At 49.8% G+C, this 14,515-nt stretch overlaps 1 protein-coding gene across 1 annotated transcript in view; it reads right to left on the bottom strand.

The window, feature by feature from the left end:
• habp2 (hyaluronan binding protein 2) overlaps positions 1-14,515 on the bottom strand; it is a 171,722-nt gene that overhangs the window by 136,777 nt on the left and 20,430 nt on the right. The window contains exons 4-6 of the mRNA XM_072477631.1: positions 10,218-10,325; positions 9,093-9,209; positions 2,279-2,398 (exon numbers count right to left, since the gene is read on the bottom strand). Of these exons, the coding sequence (XP_072333732.1) occupies positions 2,279-2,398; positions 9,093-9,209; positions 10,218-10,325 (345 nt within the window). The remainder of the gene's footprint in view (positions 1-2,278; positions 2,399-9,092; positions 9,210-10,217; positions 10,326-14,515) is intronic.

Genomic DNA, 14,515 nt, shown 5'->3' with positions numbered 1-14,515 from the left:
ACATCAAGGCAGCGTTTGATTAACACTGTAATGAAGTTACTGTGAAAAGCCCCTAGTCGCCACACTACCTGTTCAGTGAGGGAAAATTCAGAATTTCCAATTCACCTAACAAGCACGTCTTTCAGGACTTGTGGGAGGAAACCAGAGCACCCGGAGGAAACCCACTCAGACATGGGGAAAACATGCAGACTCCGCACATACAGCGATCCAAGCCGGGATTCGAACCCAGGTCCTTGGCGCTGTGAAGCAACAGTGCTAACCACTGTGCTACCATGCTGCCCTCTTCAGCTGATTTATCTATGATCTTCCCTCCATCGGAAGGTGAGAAGTGTGGATGTTCAATGGTGATTCACAATGTTCAGTTACATTCTAAATCTCTGAAATACTGAAGCAGTCCATGCCTGCATGCAGTAAGACCTGGAAAACGTTCTGTCTTGGGCTGCTAAATGTCAAGTGTGCCATGCAAACGTATGCAAGGTCCATCTCCAAAACCACAGAATCTAACCAGCTCTCTTTGACACAACTGAATTGCCAACTATTAACAGTCTGGTGTTTATCATTGACAAAAAAACTTAACTGGACCAACCTTATAAATACTTTGGCTGCAAGAAAAGATCAGATGCTGGGAATGCTGTGGTGGGTAACTCACCTCCTGACTCCCAAGGCCTGTCCACCATCTACAAGGCACAAGTCAGGAGTGTAAATAAATACTCTACACTCGCCTGGATGCACATAGCTCCAACAACACTCAAGCAGTTCGACACAAGACAAAGTGGCCTACTTGGTTGTCACTCCAACCAATGCCATTCGTTCCCTCCATCACTTTATACCATCTACAGGATGCACATCAGCAGCTCACCAAGGCTCCTTCGACAGCACCTTCTACCACCTAAAGAGACAAGGGCAACAGACACATGGGGACACCACCACCTGTAATTTCCCCTCCAAGACACACACCATCTTGAACTATATCACAGTTCCTTCACTGTTGCTGGATCAAAATGCTGGTACTGCCTCTGAACAGCAACATGAGTCTAATTAGACTACATGGACTGCAGCGGTTCAAGAAGGCAGCTCACCACCTTACCAAGAGCAATTACGGATGGTAAACAAATTCTGGCCTTGTCAGTGAGGCTCACATCCCAAGAATTAATAAAACATTCTTCGCAGTGGACATCTGAAAATACTAATTGTTTTTCTGCTAAACACCAGTTATGGAGATCTAGGTTAGCTGTATGGCCCTGAAATTCCATGAGCCAGATAGCCTAGCACTTAGGTTTGGATTGTGTCCATTCGGAACTCCATTGTTGACCCAGGTCAGCCTTAGGAGGCCAAGAAAAGATTCTCCACGATAGTGTGTCCAAGTCACGAGCAACATATTCAAAGTGTTGCTGGCTGGGTCAACAGTGTCATGAATCCTTCAGAGAAGGACCTCACATCTGATGCAGAGGCAGTAAATGCACTTGGTGGAATCATGTCTAGCTGCACTGACCATACCCTGGATGCTAGTGAAAGCCTGGGTATGGCAAAACTGACAAAATTACCTGCCCATAACTTCAGCCCTGTAAGTGCCACTTTTGATGAGGACCTTGAGGGGGAGATACAGCCTTACATCCAACCCTTCCTTGAATGCATATTCAGCTGTGGATTTTGGGACCATTAGGTGACATTTTCTCCAAACATGACCTGACCGGCCAGCCGGGTATATCTCTTATCTTGTACAAGGTGCACTCAGATATGGGTAAACGATCAAAGTCCATTTCAGCAGGTTATATGAATCTGTCTTATACTTAGTCCAATATATGGGGGAGAATTGTGTCTGAAGCCTGTCAAACAGAATCCAATATTCCACCATTGAGAGATATTCATGTTTAATATAATGACATTTTAACTGTGGCAAGCTAGATTAATTACTTAAGGATTCCAACTTCCTTCGAACTTTTACAATTACCTTTTGTGGAAAGTTTAGCCCAGTATAACTCAAACCATGAAGCTGAAAATTACCCTCACATCTCTAAATGTGTATTGACGTTGGAGAAGACGTTCCAGAGCAGGTAATTGTGTGACTGACGTCCAGTACTGGGCTGTATAATATCCACTCACCAAAATGAATTCTCTACAAATGGCTTCATGCTTCTGAAACACAATTCTACATTAAGAGACTGGTATACTATGAGTAAATGGTTTTATTGTGGATGGACGTTACTGTAATGGAAATGATTTAACTGCTCAACTATGAATAGATTTGCAGTACAGTTAGTGGGAAGAGCGATATTACCTATTTCACACAGTTCTCCTCTGAACAATCCTGGGCAGTTGCAGTTGAAGGTTCCTTTCTTTTTTCCAGCCCTGCACGATGCTCCATTTTTACAAGGATTGGGTTGACATGGCGAGGTTGCTGGAAGGGCATAATGGTCAAAAATAATTATTTTAGAGAAAAATGTGAAATGAACATTGGAAAAATGTGGAAACGTACAGAGATCCACCCAAAACCACATAGCGAAATAGTAACATGAGAAACATCGGCCATTCATCTGAACTAGAATCTGGGCAGGAGAATGAAAACCTTTCATCGGACTGACAAAGTGCAGTGAGAAGAGAGAGCAACAGGTTAAAGTCCACAATCTGCTGTTCAATCATTGCCACAAAGCAATGGTCAATCTGCAAACAAGTGTAACAATGATGGAAACGAATTGGATTACAGGCAGGCATTAGAAATCTACGAGGAAACTGAAGGCAGATCAGTCATCGAGTCAAAAGGTATTAGGACAAATGCGGTAAAAACAGTCGCCGGATGAATGATCATGAAATGGAGTATGGATGAGAGAAACAGAGAGGAAAATAGGGAATGATGAAAAGTCATTGTCATGATATTTAGATCAGCATATCATGGTGCAATCACACACACACTGATGGACATGCAGTAGGACAAACCAACACACACACAACACCACAGCCAATCACCAGTGAGAGCACACACACGATAAAAACAGGGGACACTACAGTCCCCGTTCATTCCAGCAGCAGCCAGCTCAGAGCACCGAGCTCAGAGCCTGCCACTCAGACATTCACCATGTGCTGAGTGCCTCACCCAGATAGTGATAGGACAGGGTCCACAGATTAGCTGGTAATGCACCTACCCAAGTTAGCAGTGTGCTGTTACAGTTGAGTAGTTAATAAAATTGAGTTACACCATCTCCAGCCGTGTTGGATCGTTTGTACATCAGAACACCCGACACGACATGATACCAGAAGTGGACGCAAGCCAGCGCCTGTGAGACCTACCTGTAACGTATCAGCAATCCGCCGTCCTGCACCATGGAGAACATCAACCCGCCGCCGCCGCTCCGAATCGCTGGCAATCTCGGGGTCAATTGGAAACTGTTCGGGCAGCGCCTGCAGGATAAGGACGAACCTTTCTAGTCTTATTTGGCATACCTCCGCATCCTCGCGCAGTCCTGCGTCTATAGGACCACCTCTGACTCCGTGATACGTGACCAGATAGTTTTCGGAGTCATGTCGGACACTCTGCGCCAGCAGCTCCTTCGGGTCAAGCAACTCACCCTGGCGATGGCCATCGAGACCTGCGTCCTGCATGAGAGCGCCACCAGCTGGTGCTCACGCATCCAAGCGGCCGAAACTGCGTGGCACGGGCCCCACGAGGCGGAGCGGGTCCAGATGATCGAGTACCTGCCGGGCCGCGGCCTGGAGGAGGCCGGCCATTTCGCGCGCTTTCCGAGGCATCCCGCGCTTGTACGCGCCAAAAGAGGGGACGCTGACGCAGAGCTACGCGATGCGCAGGCGCGCACTACGCAAGACCGCACCATGCATGCGCGGTAGTGCAACGAACGCACTGACATCACGACGTGTGGCAACTGTGGCTCCGCCCATTTAAAGCGGCAATGGCCTGCCAAAGCGCGACAATGCCTACGCTGTGGCAGGTTGGGCCACTATGCTGCCTGCTGTCGAGCAGCTCACCCTGCCAACTCGTACCCGTTTAACCAGCCTCGCAGAAACGTTCGGGCAATTCAATCCACGTTCACCGAGTCCGATCCCGACATCACACAGACCAGTGACACTGAGGACAGGGAGCCCTTCCGCGTTGCTGTCATCAACAAAAACAAGCTGTCCCCGAGTCGAAAGCACCAGCCGCTGTCAGTGCACAGCATTGGTCCGGGACGACGAGTGGTGTGCCAACCTGACGGTCAACTGATCCCAGATCAGATTCCGCCTGGACACTGGTGCCTCCGCCAATCTCCTCGCATGGTCAGCATTCCAGACCCTGAAGGTTAAACGACCTATTCTGCCATCCAATTGTCAACTCGTTGACTATAATGGCAACGTCATCCCCGCCACGGGGTCGTGCCAGCTCGAAGTGACACACTACCATTCGAAATCGTGGGCTCCTCAAAGGCCTCTCTGCTAGGCGCACAGGCGTGCAAAATCCTCCACCTCGTTCAGCGTGTACACTCTCTCTCTCCAGAAGGCACGTCCGATTTCCCAGATGCAGACTTTAGGGCGCAGCTCAACTCAATCCTCACGCACAACCAGGATGTTTTCGAGGGTATGGGCACACTGCCCTACATGTACAAAATCCGGCTTAAACAGGATGCCACCCCTGTAGTTCACGCACCTTGCAGGGTCCCAGCACACCTCAAGGACTGCCTCAAGCAACAGCTGCAGGACCTCAGGACCAAGGCGTGCTTTCCCGGGTAACGGAGCCGACTCCATGGGTCAGCTCCATGGTGTGCGTCAAGAAGCTTTCCGGAAGCTCCGGATCTGTATAGACCCGAAAGACTTAAATTGCAACATAATGAGGGAACGCTACACCCTACCTAAACGTGAGGAGATCACGTGCCAGATGGCTCAGGCAAGAAAATTCACCAAGCTTGATGCCTCAAAGGGCTTCTGGCAGATTCAATTGGATCAGTCCAGTAGGAAGCTGTGCACTTTCAACACTCTATTTGGCAGATACTGCTACAATAGGATGCCATTTGGCATCATATCGGATTCTGAAGTGTTCCATCGCATCATGGAACAGATGATGCAGGGCATCGAAGGGGTGCGCGTCTATGTAGACGACATCATTATTTGGTCCACCGCAGGAGCACATCAGTCGCCTCCAACGCGTCTTTAAACGGATACGGGACCAGGGCCTTCGTCTTAACCGAGCCAAATGCTCTTTTGGACAAACCGAGCTGAAGTTCCTGGGGGACCACATCTCCTGGTTGGGGGTGCGGCCGGATGTCGACAAGGTGGTGGCCATCACGGCCATGCAGAAGCCCACAGACAAGAAGGCGGTGCTACGTTGTCTCGGAATGGTCAACTTCCTGGGGAAGTTCATCCCTAACCTTGCTTCCCACACTACAGCTCTCCGGCACCTTGTCAGGAAGACAACTGAATTCCAGTGGCTTCCCACCCACCAGCGTGAATGGGAGGAGCTCAAGGTCAAGCTCACCACCGCCCCGGTACTGGCATTTTTCGATCCTGCAAGGGAGACGAAAATCTCGACTGACGCCAGCCAGTCCGGCATTGGGGCGGTCCTCCTGCAGCGGGATGACGCCTCATCATGGGCCCCAGTTGTATATGCTTCACGGGCCATGACCCCCACAGAGCAGCGCTATGCGCAGATTGAAAAGGAGTGCCTAGGCCTGTTGACTGGCGTTGACAAGTTCCACGATTATGTGTATGGCCTTCCCCGGTTCACTGTGGCGACGGATCATCGCCCGCTGGTTGGCATCATTCAAACGGACCTCAATGATATGACCCCTCGCCTCCACCGCATTCTGCTCAAACTCCGGAGGTACGACTTTCAACTTGTCTACACCCCGGGTAAGGACCTCAACATAGCAGACGCTCTGTCCAGGGCAGTCAACACGCCGTCCGACCCTGAGGGGTTAGTTTGCCAAGTCGACACACATGTAGCCTTCACTTCCGCCAATCTGCCGGCCACTAATGCCCGCCTGGCCCACATTCGATGTGAGACTGCGGCCGACCCCCTTCTGCAACGTGTGATGCGCCACATATCGGATGGGTGGCTCAAGGGACAATACCCATAGTTTTACAACGTTCGGGACGACTTGGCAGTCGTTGATGGTGTCCTCCTGAAGCTGGACCGCATCGTGATCCCACACAGCATGCACCGGCTTGTCTTAGAACAACTGCACGAAGGCCATCTCGGCGTTGAGAAGTGCCGGCGGAGGGCCCGAGAGGCTGTGTACTGGCCGGGAATAAGTGAGGACATTGCTAACACTGTGCTTAATTGCCCCACCTGTCAGCGGTTTCAGCCGGCACAACCCCATGAGACCCTTCAGCCCCATGAGTTGGTCACGTTCCCCTGGTCGAAGGTGGACGTGGACCTATTCCATGCACTCGGCAAGGACTACATCGTCATCATCGACTACTTTTCCAGCTATCCAGAGGTCATACACCTGCACGACACCACGTCCCTGGCTGTCATCCGGGCCTGCAAAGAGACATTTGCTCGCCACGGCATTCTGCTCACCGTGATGTCAGACAATGGCCCCTGCTTTGCGAGTCAGAAATGGTCTTCCTTCGCCAGCTCATACAACTTCACACACGTGACGTCCAGTTCTCTGCATCCTCAGTCAAATGGCAAAGCAGAAAAGGACGTCCACATCGTTAAAAGGCTCCTCTGCAAGGCTGCTGATGCAGGATCTGACTTCTGCCTCGCCTTGCTGGCCTATCGCTCGACCCCACTGTCCACGGGCCTATCGCCGGCCCAGCTGCTTATGGGTCGCACCCTCAGGACCACTGTGCCATCCATTCACGTCCCAGACCTCGACCATGCTCCGGTACTTCGGCGGATGCAGCAACAGCGTGAGCAACAAAAGGCGACACATGATGCTCGGGCGACTGATCTTCCTGCCCTGGCGCCTGGAGATAATGTCCGTATACATCTTCCGGAGGGCGGCTGGTCGGCAACCGCTGAGGTTCTCCGACAGATAGCTCCCCCCTCATTCCTGGTTCATCTGCCTGATGGCTCTATTCGCCGCCGTAATCGGTGGGCCCTTCGTCTGGTTCCGCGCTCGCTACGTGATCCTGCACCGGTGCCACGCCCTCCTGTTGTCCCTGCAATGGACCTTGTTGACCTTCCGGACACCCTGCATCCTCCTCACTCGACCGTGGCCTGGCCCATTCCTCAGCCGGTGGATCCTGACCCACCCTTGAGGCGGTCAACCCAAATTCGTCGCCCACCTGAGAGACTTAATTTATGAACCTTTTCATATTGGACTCACTGACTTGCTCTGACATACTGTTTCAGACTTTTTGCCAAACTGTTTAAGATTTTGTTATTGTTTGTTAATAACATTGGTTTCGTTCTTGGTGTAACATAGTTAGTTTCTGCACCTGGCACTTTCCTGTGTATATAGTACAGCCACATGTACATATTGTTGTAAATATTACACACACATGATTAGATGCACTCACTACACTTCTTTATTTATTATCATGTAGGCACATATTCTTTGCGAAAAGGAAAAGTCATGATATTTAGATCAGCATATCATGGTGCAATCACACACACACTGATGGACATGCAGTAGGACCAACCAGCACACACACAACATCGCAGCCAATCACCAGTGAGAGCACACGCACTATAAAAACAGGGGACACTACAGTCCCCGTTCATTCCAGCAGCAGCCAGCTCAGAGCACCGAGCTCAGAGCCTGCCACTCATTCACCATGTGCTGAGTGCCTCACCCAGATAGTGATAGGACAGGGTCCACAGATTAGCTGGTAATGCACCTACCCAAGTTAACAGTGTGCTGTTACAGTTGAGTAGTTAATAAAATTGAGTTACACCATCTCCAGCCGTGTTGGATCGCTTGTACATCAGAACACCCAACACGACAGTCATGACCTGAAATGTTAGGCCAGAACTTTTTTGAAGAGGTAATTCGCTGTCAGATTGCCCCCCCGCTCCAGGTCGGCAGCTGCACGTCTCTCACCCGAGATTCTGTCGCAGGCCTGGTGAGAAACATGCAGAGCTGAGATCCAGAGTTCTTCCAGGGGATAGCAGGCGCATGGGGGGGGGAGTGAAGCCAGGCTCACGTTTCACAGCACTAGCTGCTCCAAAATGGGTGCAAGGTCCCAGCTAAGCTGAGAAGCGAGGGAGGAGAGAAATGTGTAAATGGGAGCAGGGTTACCATAGATCATAGAATTTACAGTGCAGAAGGAGGCCATTCGGCCCATCGAGTCTGCACCAGCTCTTGGAAAGAGCACCCTACCCAAGGTCCACACCTCCTCCCTAGCCCCATAACCCAGTAACCCACCCAACACTAAGGGCAATTTTGGACACTAAGGGCAATTTATCATGGCCAATCCACCTATCCTGCACATCTTTGGGTGTTCAGGGTGTAGCGATTGAGATGGGCTCTCCTTGATTAACCCATGAGTTTCCCAATGAAACTTCATTTGGTTCCTGATTATGGTTTCCAATAACAGCCCCATCACCGATGTTAGGCAGACTGGCCTACAGTTTCCTGGTTTATTCCGCTGTCCTTCCCTGAATAGTGGTGATTTGTCACTTTTACTATTCGGAAGACAAAAGACTGGCTGCCTGTTTCACCTATGGTCTGATTATATTTTTCCATTTGAACATAGAACATACAGTGCAGAAGGAGGCCATTCAGCCCATCGACTCTGCACCAACCCACTTAAGCCCTCACTTCCACTCTATCCCCGTAACCCAATAACCCTTCCTCACCTTTTTGGACACTAAGGGCGATTTAGCATGGCCAATCCACCTAACCTGCACGTCTGGACTGTGGAAGGAAACCGGAGCACCTGGAGGAAACCCATGCAGACACGGGGAGAACGTGCAAACTCCGCGTAGACAGTGACCCGGCGGGCCATCGAACCTAGGACCCTGGTGCTGTGAAGCCACAGTGCTAGCCACTTGTGCTACCATGCTGCCAACCTGCTCATTACTTACCCATCCATACTCACCACCACGTAGCCGTGACAAACTGTGAATGGGTGATAGCAAGTCAAATATTTTGTCCATCATTTCTAAAGATCAATAGATTAGACGACTCAGAATAATAAACAGTATTGAGTCTTACCTTTTTTGCAGGATGGCGGTACGTATGGGTGTTTACATTTGCATTTATAATACGGTGGATTGGATTGGATAACACATTCTCCATTTTTGCAAGTGTTTTTTTTACACGGATCATTTACTGCAACAAAGAAATAATCTCTGGTAACATTTTGCATTCAGTCGTTACTCATTCATCTTGCAGATTTAAATCAGCATATGAAAGATAAAACTTTGTTTTTATTAGTGCTATCTTAACAATAAATGATTACAAAAGTATAGGTAGTGGGATCCCCCCCCACCCCCAGACAACTGGTGTGGTGGGATGGTGAATCCCGCCCATGGTGTTTTGCGTGACTCAGCCGTCCTACCGCCAGGGAACCTGTCACAGTGGGTGGGGTATGTGGGGGTGGTGGGGGGGGGGGGGGGGTGGGGGGGGGGGGATGTGTTGGCTTCAGTGGGACTGGAAGATCCCAATGGTGAAATCTCCAGAAAATCCCAACCGATATCTTCTGGATATTATAAGATATAAGACCCCATCGGGTCTGCACTGACCATCTGAAAGGGCACCTCACCGAGGCCCACTCCCCTGCCCTGTCCCCATAACCCCACCGAACCCGCACAACCCTGGACACTATGCGCAATTTCATCATGGCCAGTCCACCTAAACTGCATTGGACATGTAGGAGGAAACCGGAGCACCCAGAGGAAACCCACGCAGAAACGGGAGGAAATTGCAAACTCCACACAGACAGTCACTTGAGGTCGGAATCGAACCCGGGTCCCTCGAGCTGTGAGGCAGCAGTGCTAACCACGGTGCCACCATACTGCCCCAATAGCTTCGTATGAAGGCTTGAGATGTTTATGCTCTGTTTTCAATGGGTGCAGCGATTGGAGTGAAGATTGGAGCCTTAACATGCTGCAACACAGCTTGGAGCCTTATAGGCTTAATCCTACAAGTTGCTGAGTTCCCTATCCCAACCCTATTTCTGGCTAAGGTTGGGGGAGGAGTGTTGAAAAGGCACAGTAATCGGTACAAATGCTGCAAATACTATTCATTAATTCCATATAACCTGGGAAATATTGGCATTTTTGAGGGCATTCCTTTAGAATAATCATCAATATTATTGCAAGATAATGACATTGTTACCTTTTCGACAGTTCCGTCCATTAAATGGGCGAGGACATCGGCAGAGGTACCCTGAAGACGTTGATTCACAGGTTCCCTGATTGCGGCAAGGATTTGAAAGACAAGGATCTAGAAGAATGTTGCTTTTGTTAACATTAGCATCATAATGGTCACACGACTTTTATTAATTGTTAATAGAATCCCTTAAGCAAAATAAATTATTTAAATGGGTAAATATTGGTCAATGTCACTGAATGATGTCAGTGTTGCTGGAGAAGAATATCATTTCACCAGGTAAAAGCAAAACTCTGCAGATGCTGCAAATCTGAAATAAAAACAGGAAATGCTAAATAAACTCAGCAGCTCAGGCAGCATCTGTGGAGAGCAACAGAGTTAATGTTTCAGATCTAAATGGACCCTCTACAGTTCTGTAGCAGGATCATTTAGGGTGCGATTTTGAGCCCGTGCTAGCCACCAGCGGGAATGATGATGCAGGCCTGAAATCCCACGAGTGTCAGGGCGAGAATCGCGTTTCCCGATTTTCCATGCCCCTCACCGATGACATAATGGAGTTCCTGCCCTCATTTAAATACATTTCCATCTGATCAGCGAGCCCACCTGCCTGGACTTGCCCCCTCAGAAAATATTCAATGCACATCAGCGTGACGTAACGGCAGCACGATTTGCAAAAGCTGCATTGAAAACGAGAACCCGGTGACGTCACCTCCAAAGGGGGTATCAGAGGTGAGCGCTTAGGTCACCATCACCCTCCGGGGTGTCAATTGGTGAGGGGCACCAGAGAGGAATGCGGGGACCCAGTGAGGCACGATCAATTTGACTGGAGACGAAGTTTAATCTAAACTGAGGCTTTATTAGTGTCAGATCTGTGGCCTCCCACAGCAGCTGGCGAAATGGCTGCGAGCTGGAGGCCACGCATATTTATAACCCGCCTCCTGGCGGAGCTAGCATGCAGGGGCCACAGGTGAACCTGTAGTGCAGGTTCTACCGTACAACCTCTAATATCAGAACACAGTGGTTTACCATACCCAGATAAATGGAACTCAATGGATTGTGTGCGACCACGCCATGTGCATCATGCAGGTGTGTGCCCGTTTCCCAGGGACGTCCATAGTAATCACATCATACAGCACTCGCAGATCCCAGCTGTCTTTGAGGGAGAGCAGCTGAAGGGATGGCTCCTCGAGGAATAAGGGTACCCACCCAGGAGGTGACGCTAGTGCAGAGAGGACCCAGACAACCCCTGAGATTCGGTACATCAATGCTCACGTGTCAACGCACGCGGTGCTCAAGCAGGCAATAGGCCTGCTCAAGATTAATTTCAGGTGCCTGGAGGGGGCCCCACATAATGGTGCTTTGCTGCGCTCTGCACAACCTGGCACTGCAGCAGAGAGGGAGAGCAGCTGGACCAGAAGGAGGTGGAGGAGCACCACACCTCCTTGGATGAGGAGAAGGCCGAGGATGGTGGCAAGGGAGGAAGGATCTTGGGCGATGGTCAGGGCCTGCATGGGGTGCAAGGCTAGGGACGCTCACATTGCCTCTCGGTTTGGGGATGACTGGGACTAGGGTGTCAATACCTCTCCCACCAAGGGGGTCTTACACCTTCTCGCTACTGTGGTGTCTGAGGTCATTGTGATGGTCACACCATTCACGGCAGGGCACTAAAGCGATGGATTGGGTGCTGCAGGAGAATAACGAAAACTTGCAGTGAGGACAGAGCGATGCTCCTCTTTCCACTGCGATAAGTCTGACTCCTCCCTGACAGACAGCTGAATGTAATGTGCCACTCGATGGGGTGATCTAGGGGCCCTGAGAGGATGGCTGACATACCTCAACTTCTGCTGCCTCTTCCGAGGTCATGGGGTCTCTGTGTGTTTCTCCAGCTGCTGTCAAGTTGGACAGACTCTCACATGTTTTCAGCCAACGGCATCCTCATTACTAAAGAATGTCAGCAGACATGAGAGGCCTGTGCGTTGCTGTATTGGGGGATGTGCCTGGGGGGGGCCCATGCCAGGACCGCACGGCATTATTGCATTGGCAGTGTGAGAGAGAGTGTGTGTTAAGGGGTGCTGAACGACATGAGAGAAGGCAGAGATACCCTGGCTGCATGAAGACGGTCATTCCTCTACTTCCGGCACTGCAGCCCTGTCCTCTTATGGGGTGAGCTGGCGCTCACAACTGTGGCCACAGCCCCCCTCCCCCCCCCCCCCCCCCCCCACCGCCCCCCAGACGGGGTTGGTCACTTTGCTGACAGGCCACCTGCCCAATTGAGGGTAGAGGGTCTGTCGCCTCTGCTGATCCCCATCCAGAAGCATTCTGAGTGCTCCCTCGGTGCAGCCACCCCCCCGATTGGACTTGGAACTTGGAGAGGTGTTTGGTGCACCCAATTGATGGCAGCCATTCAGTCGCGGCGGGGCGGGGCGAGTGAATCGGCGCAATCCGCCACGGGCGCGGTGTGAAACTCATGGAAATAAATTTTTTGTTGAAGAAGCTGAATAGACTGCGTCTTTTATCTCCAACGGGGCCAATGAGATTCTCTCCGCTTTTCTCTCCTGGATCGACACTTTGAAGAAAATCTGAAAATTCCGCCGGTTAATTCCTGTTTCTCTCCAGCCAGACTTGCTGAGTTTATCCAGCATTTCCTGATTTCACCGCATTTGGATTTAGTAATTATATTCTGCAATTTGTGAACACTAATAATGGCTAACAGCTATTTTATATTCTGCATTATTCTCCTGTGGCAATATATATCGCAAGACAATTTCTTCATGTAAATTGGGAAAAAAAATCCTGTGTACTCTGGGAGATTGAAGTAAGCACTGAGGAATTGCCACAAGTTTTTAGAGGTTCTCATAGAATCATTATATGATAGAAGGAGGCCATTTAATCCATCAAGTATTGGATTCCATTGGAAATATGGTGATAGATTAGAAGCGCCATGGAAATTATCATAGAATTGACAGTGCAGAAGGAGTCTGCACCGGCTCTTGGAAAGAGCACCCTTCCCAAGGTCCACACCTCCACCCTATCCCCATAACCCAGTAACCTCACCCAACACTAAGGGCAATTTTGGACACCAAGGGCAATTTAGCATGGCCAATCCACCTAACCTGCACATCTTTGGACTGTGGGAGGAAACCGGGTGAGCACCCGGAGGAAACCCACGCACACACGGGGAGAATGTGCAGACTCCGCACAGACAGTGACCCAAGCCGGGAATCGAACCTGGGACCCTGGAGCTGTGAAGCAATTGTGCTATCCACAATGCTACCGTGCTGCCCTAAATTGTAGGGCTTGTTATCCCGAAGAGTAAAAAGGGATGCTTCCTATGACATGAATGTGAAATTTAACCAAAACGGCTCCAGCTCTCTCAGGCTCAGGACTGCAGATGGGAAAGGGTGTATTTGCTATTGAGGGAGTGCAGCGGAGGTTCACTAGGCTGACAGTGGGTTTGATGGGACTGTCCTATGAGGAGGGATTGGTTCCATTGTGCCTGTATTCACTCGAATTTAGAAGGACGAGATGAGATCTGATTGAAACACATAAAATTCTAGCAGAGCCGGATAGACTAGATGCAGGGAGGATGTTTTCCCTGGTTGAGGAAGCTAGAACCATGCGACACAGTCTCAGGACACGGGTTACACAATATAGGACTGAGATGAGGAAACATTTCTTCACTCGAAGGGTAAGAACCTATGGAATTCTCTACCACAGGAGGCTGTGGAGGCCAAGTTACTGAATGTGTTCAAGAAAGAGAGAGGTCATTTATTTTCAATTTTAATGGCGTCAAGGGGTATGGGGAGAAAGCGGGAACATGGCACTAAGATAGAGGATCAGCCATGATCATATAGAATGGTGGAGCAGGCTTGTAGGGCCGAATGACCCACTCCTGCTCCTAGTTTCTGTAAGATTTGATGATCTGAAACAAATTAGGCAGGATAAAACACCATATCACCCTTTTGGTCTTAGTTCTCCCTGGGCACCCTTTATTGTCTAATATTAGAAGCTATACTACCACTCTTGCACACCACAGTCTGCTTAAAGAAAGGATCTTATCACATGTCCCTTTTTTGCACACACATCCCTAATACTCCTCTTTCACTTAACAGGATGCTATTTCATTACCTCCTATATCGGTACTCCATTATCGTCTGGGAGATAATTACCTCCTTTCACAGTGATGCACGATCAATTAAACTCAAAGACGAAGTTGAATCATAACTGAAGGCTTTAATAGACTAGATCTGTTCCCCAGCAGCTTCGGTACAGAATGAGGGCTGCTGGGACGGCACCTGTTCTTA

Source organism: Scyliorhinus torazame, chromosome 16 (genome assembly GCF_047496885.1).
Source record: "Scyliorhinus torazame isolate Kashiwa2021f chromosome 16, sScyTor2.1, whole genome shotgun sequence".
Taxonomy (NCBI): domain Eukaryota; kingdom Metazoa; phylum Chordata; class Chondrichthyes; order Carcharhiniformes; family Scyliorhinidae; genus Scyliorhinus; species Scyliorhinus torazame.
This window is presented reverse-complemented; position numbering and strand designations above follow the sequence as displayed.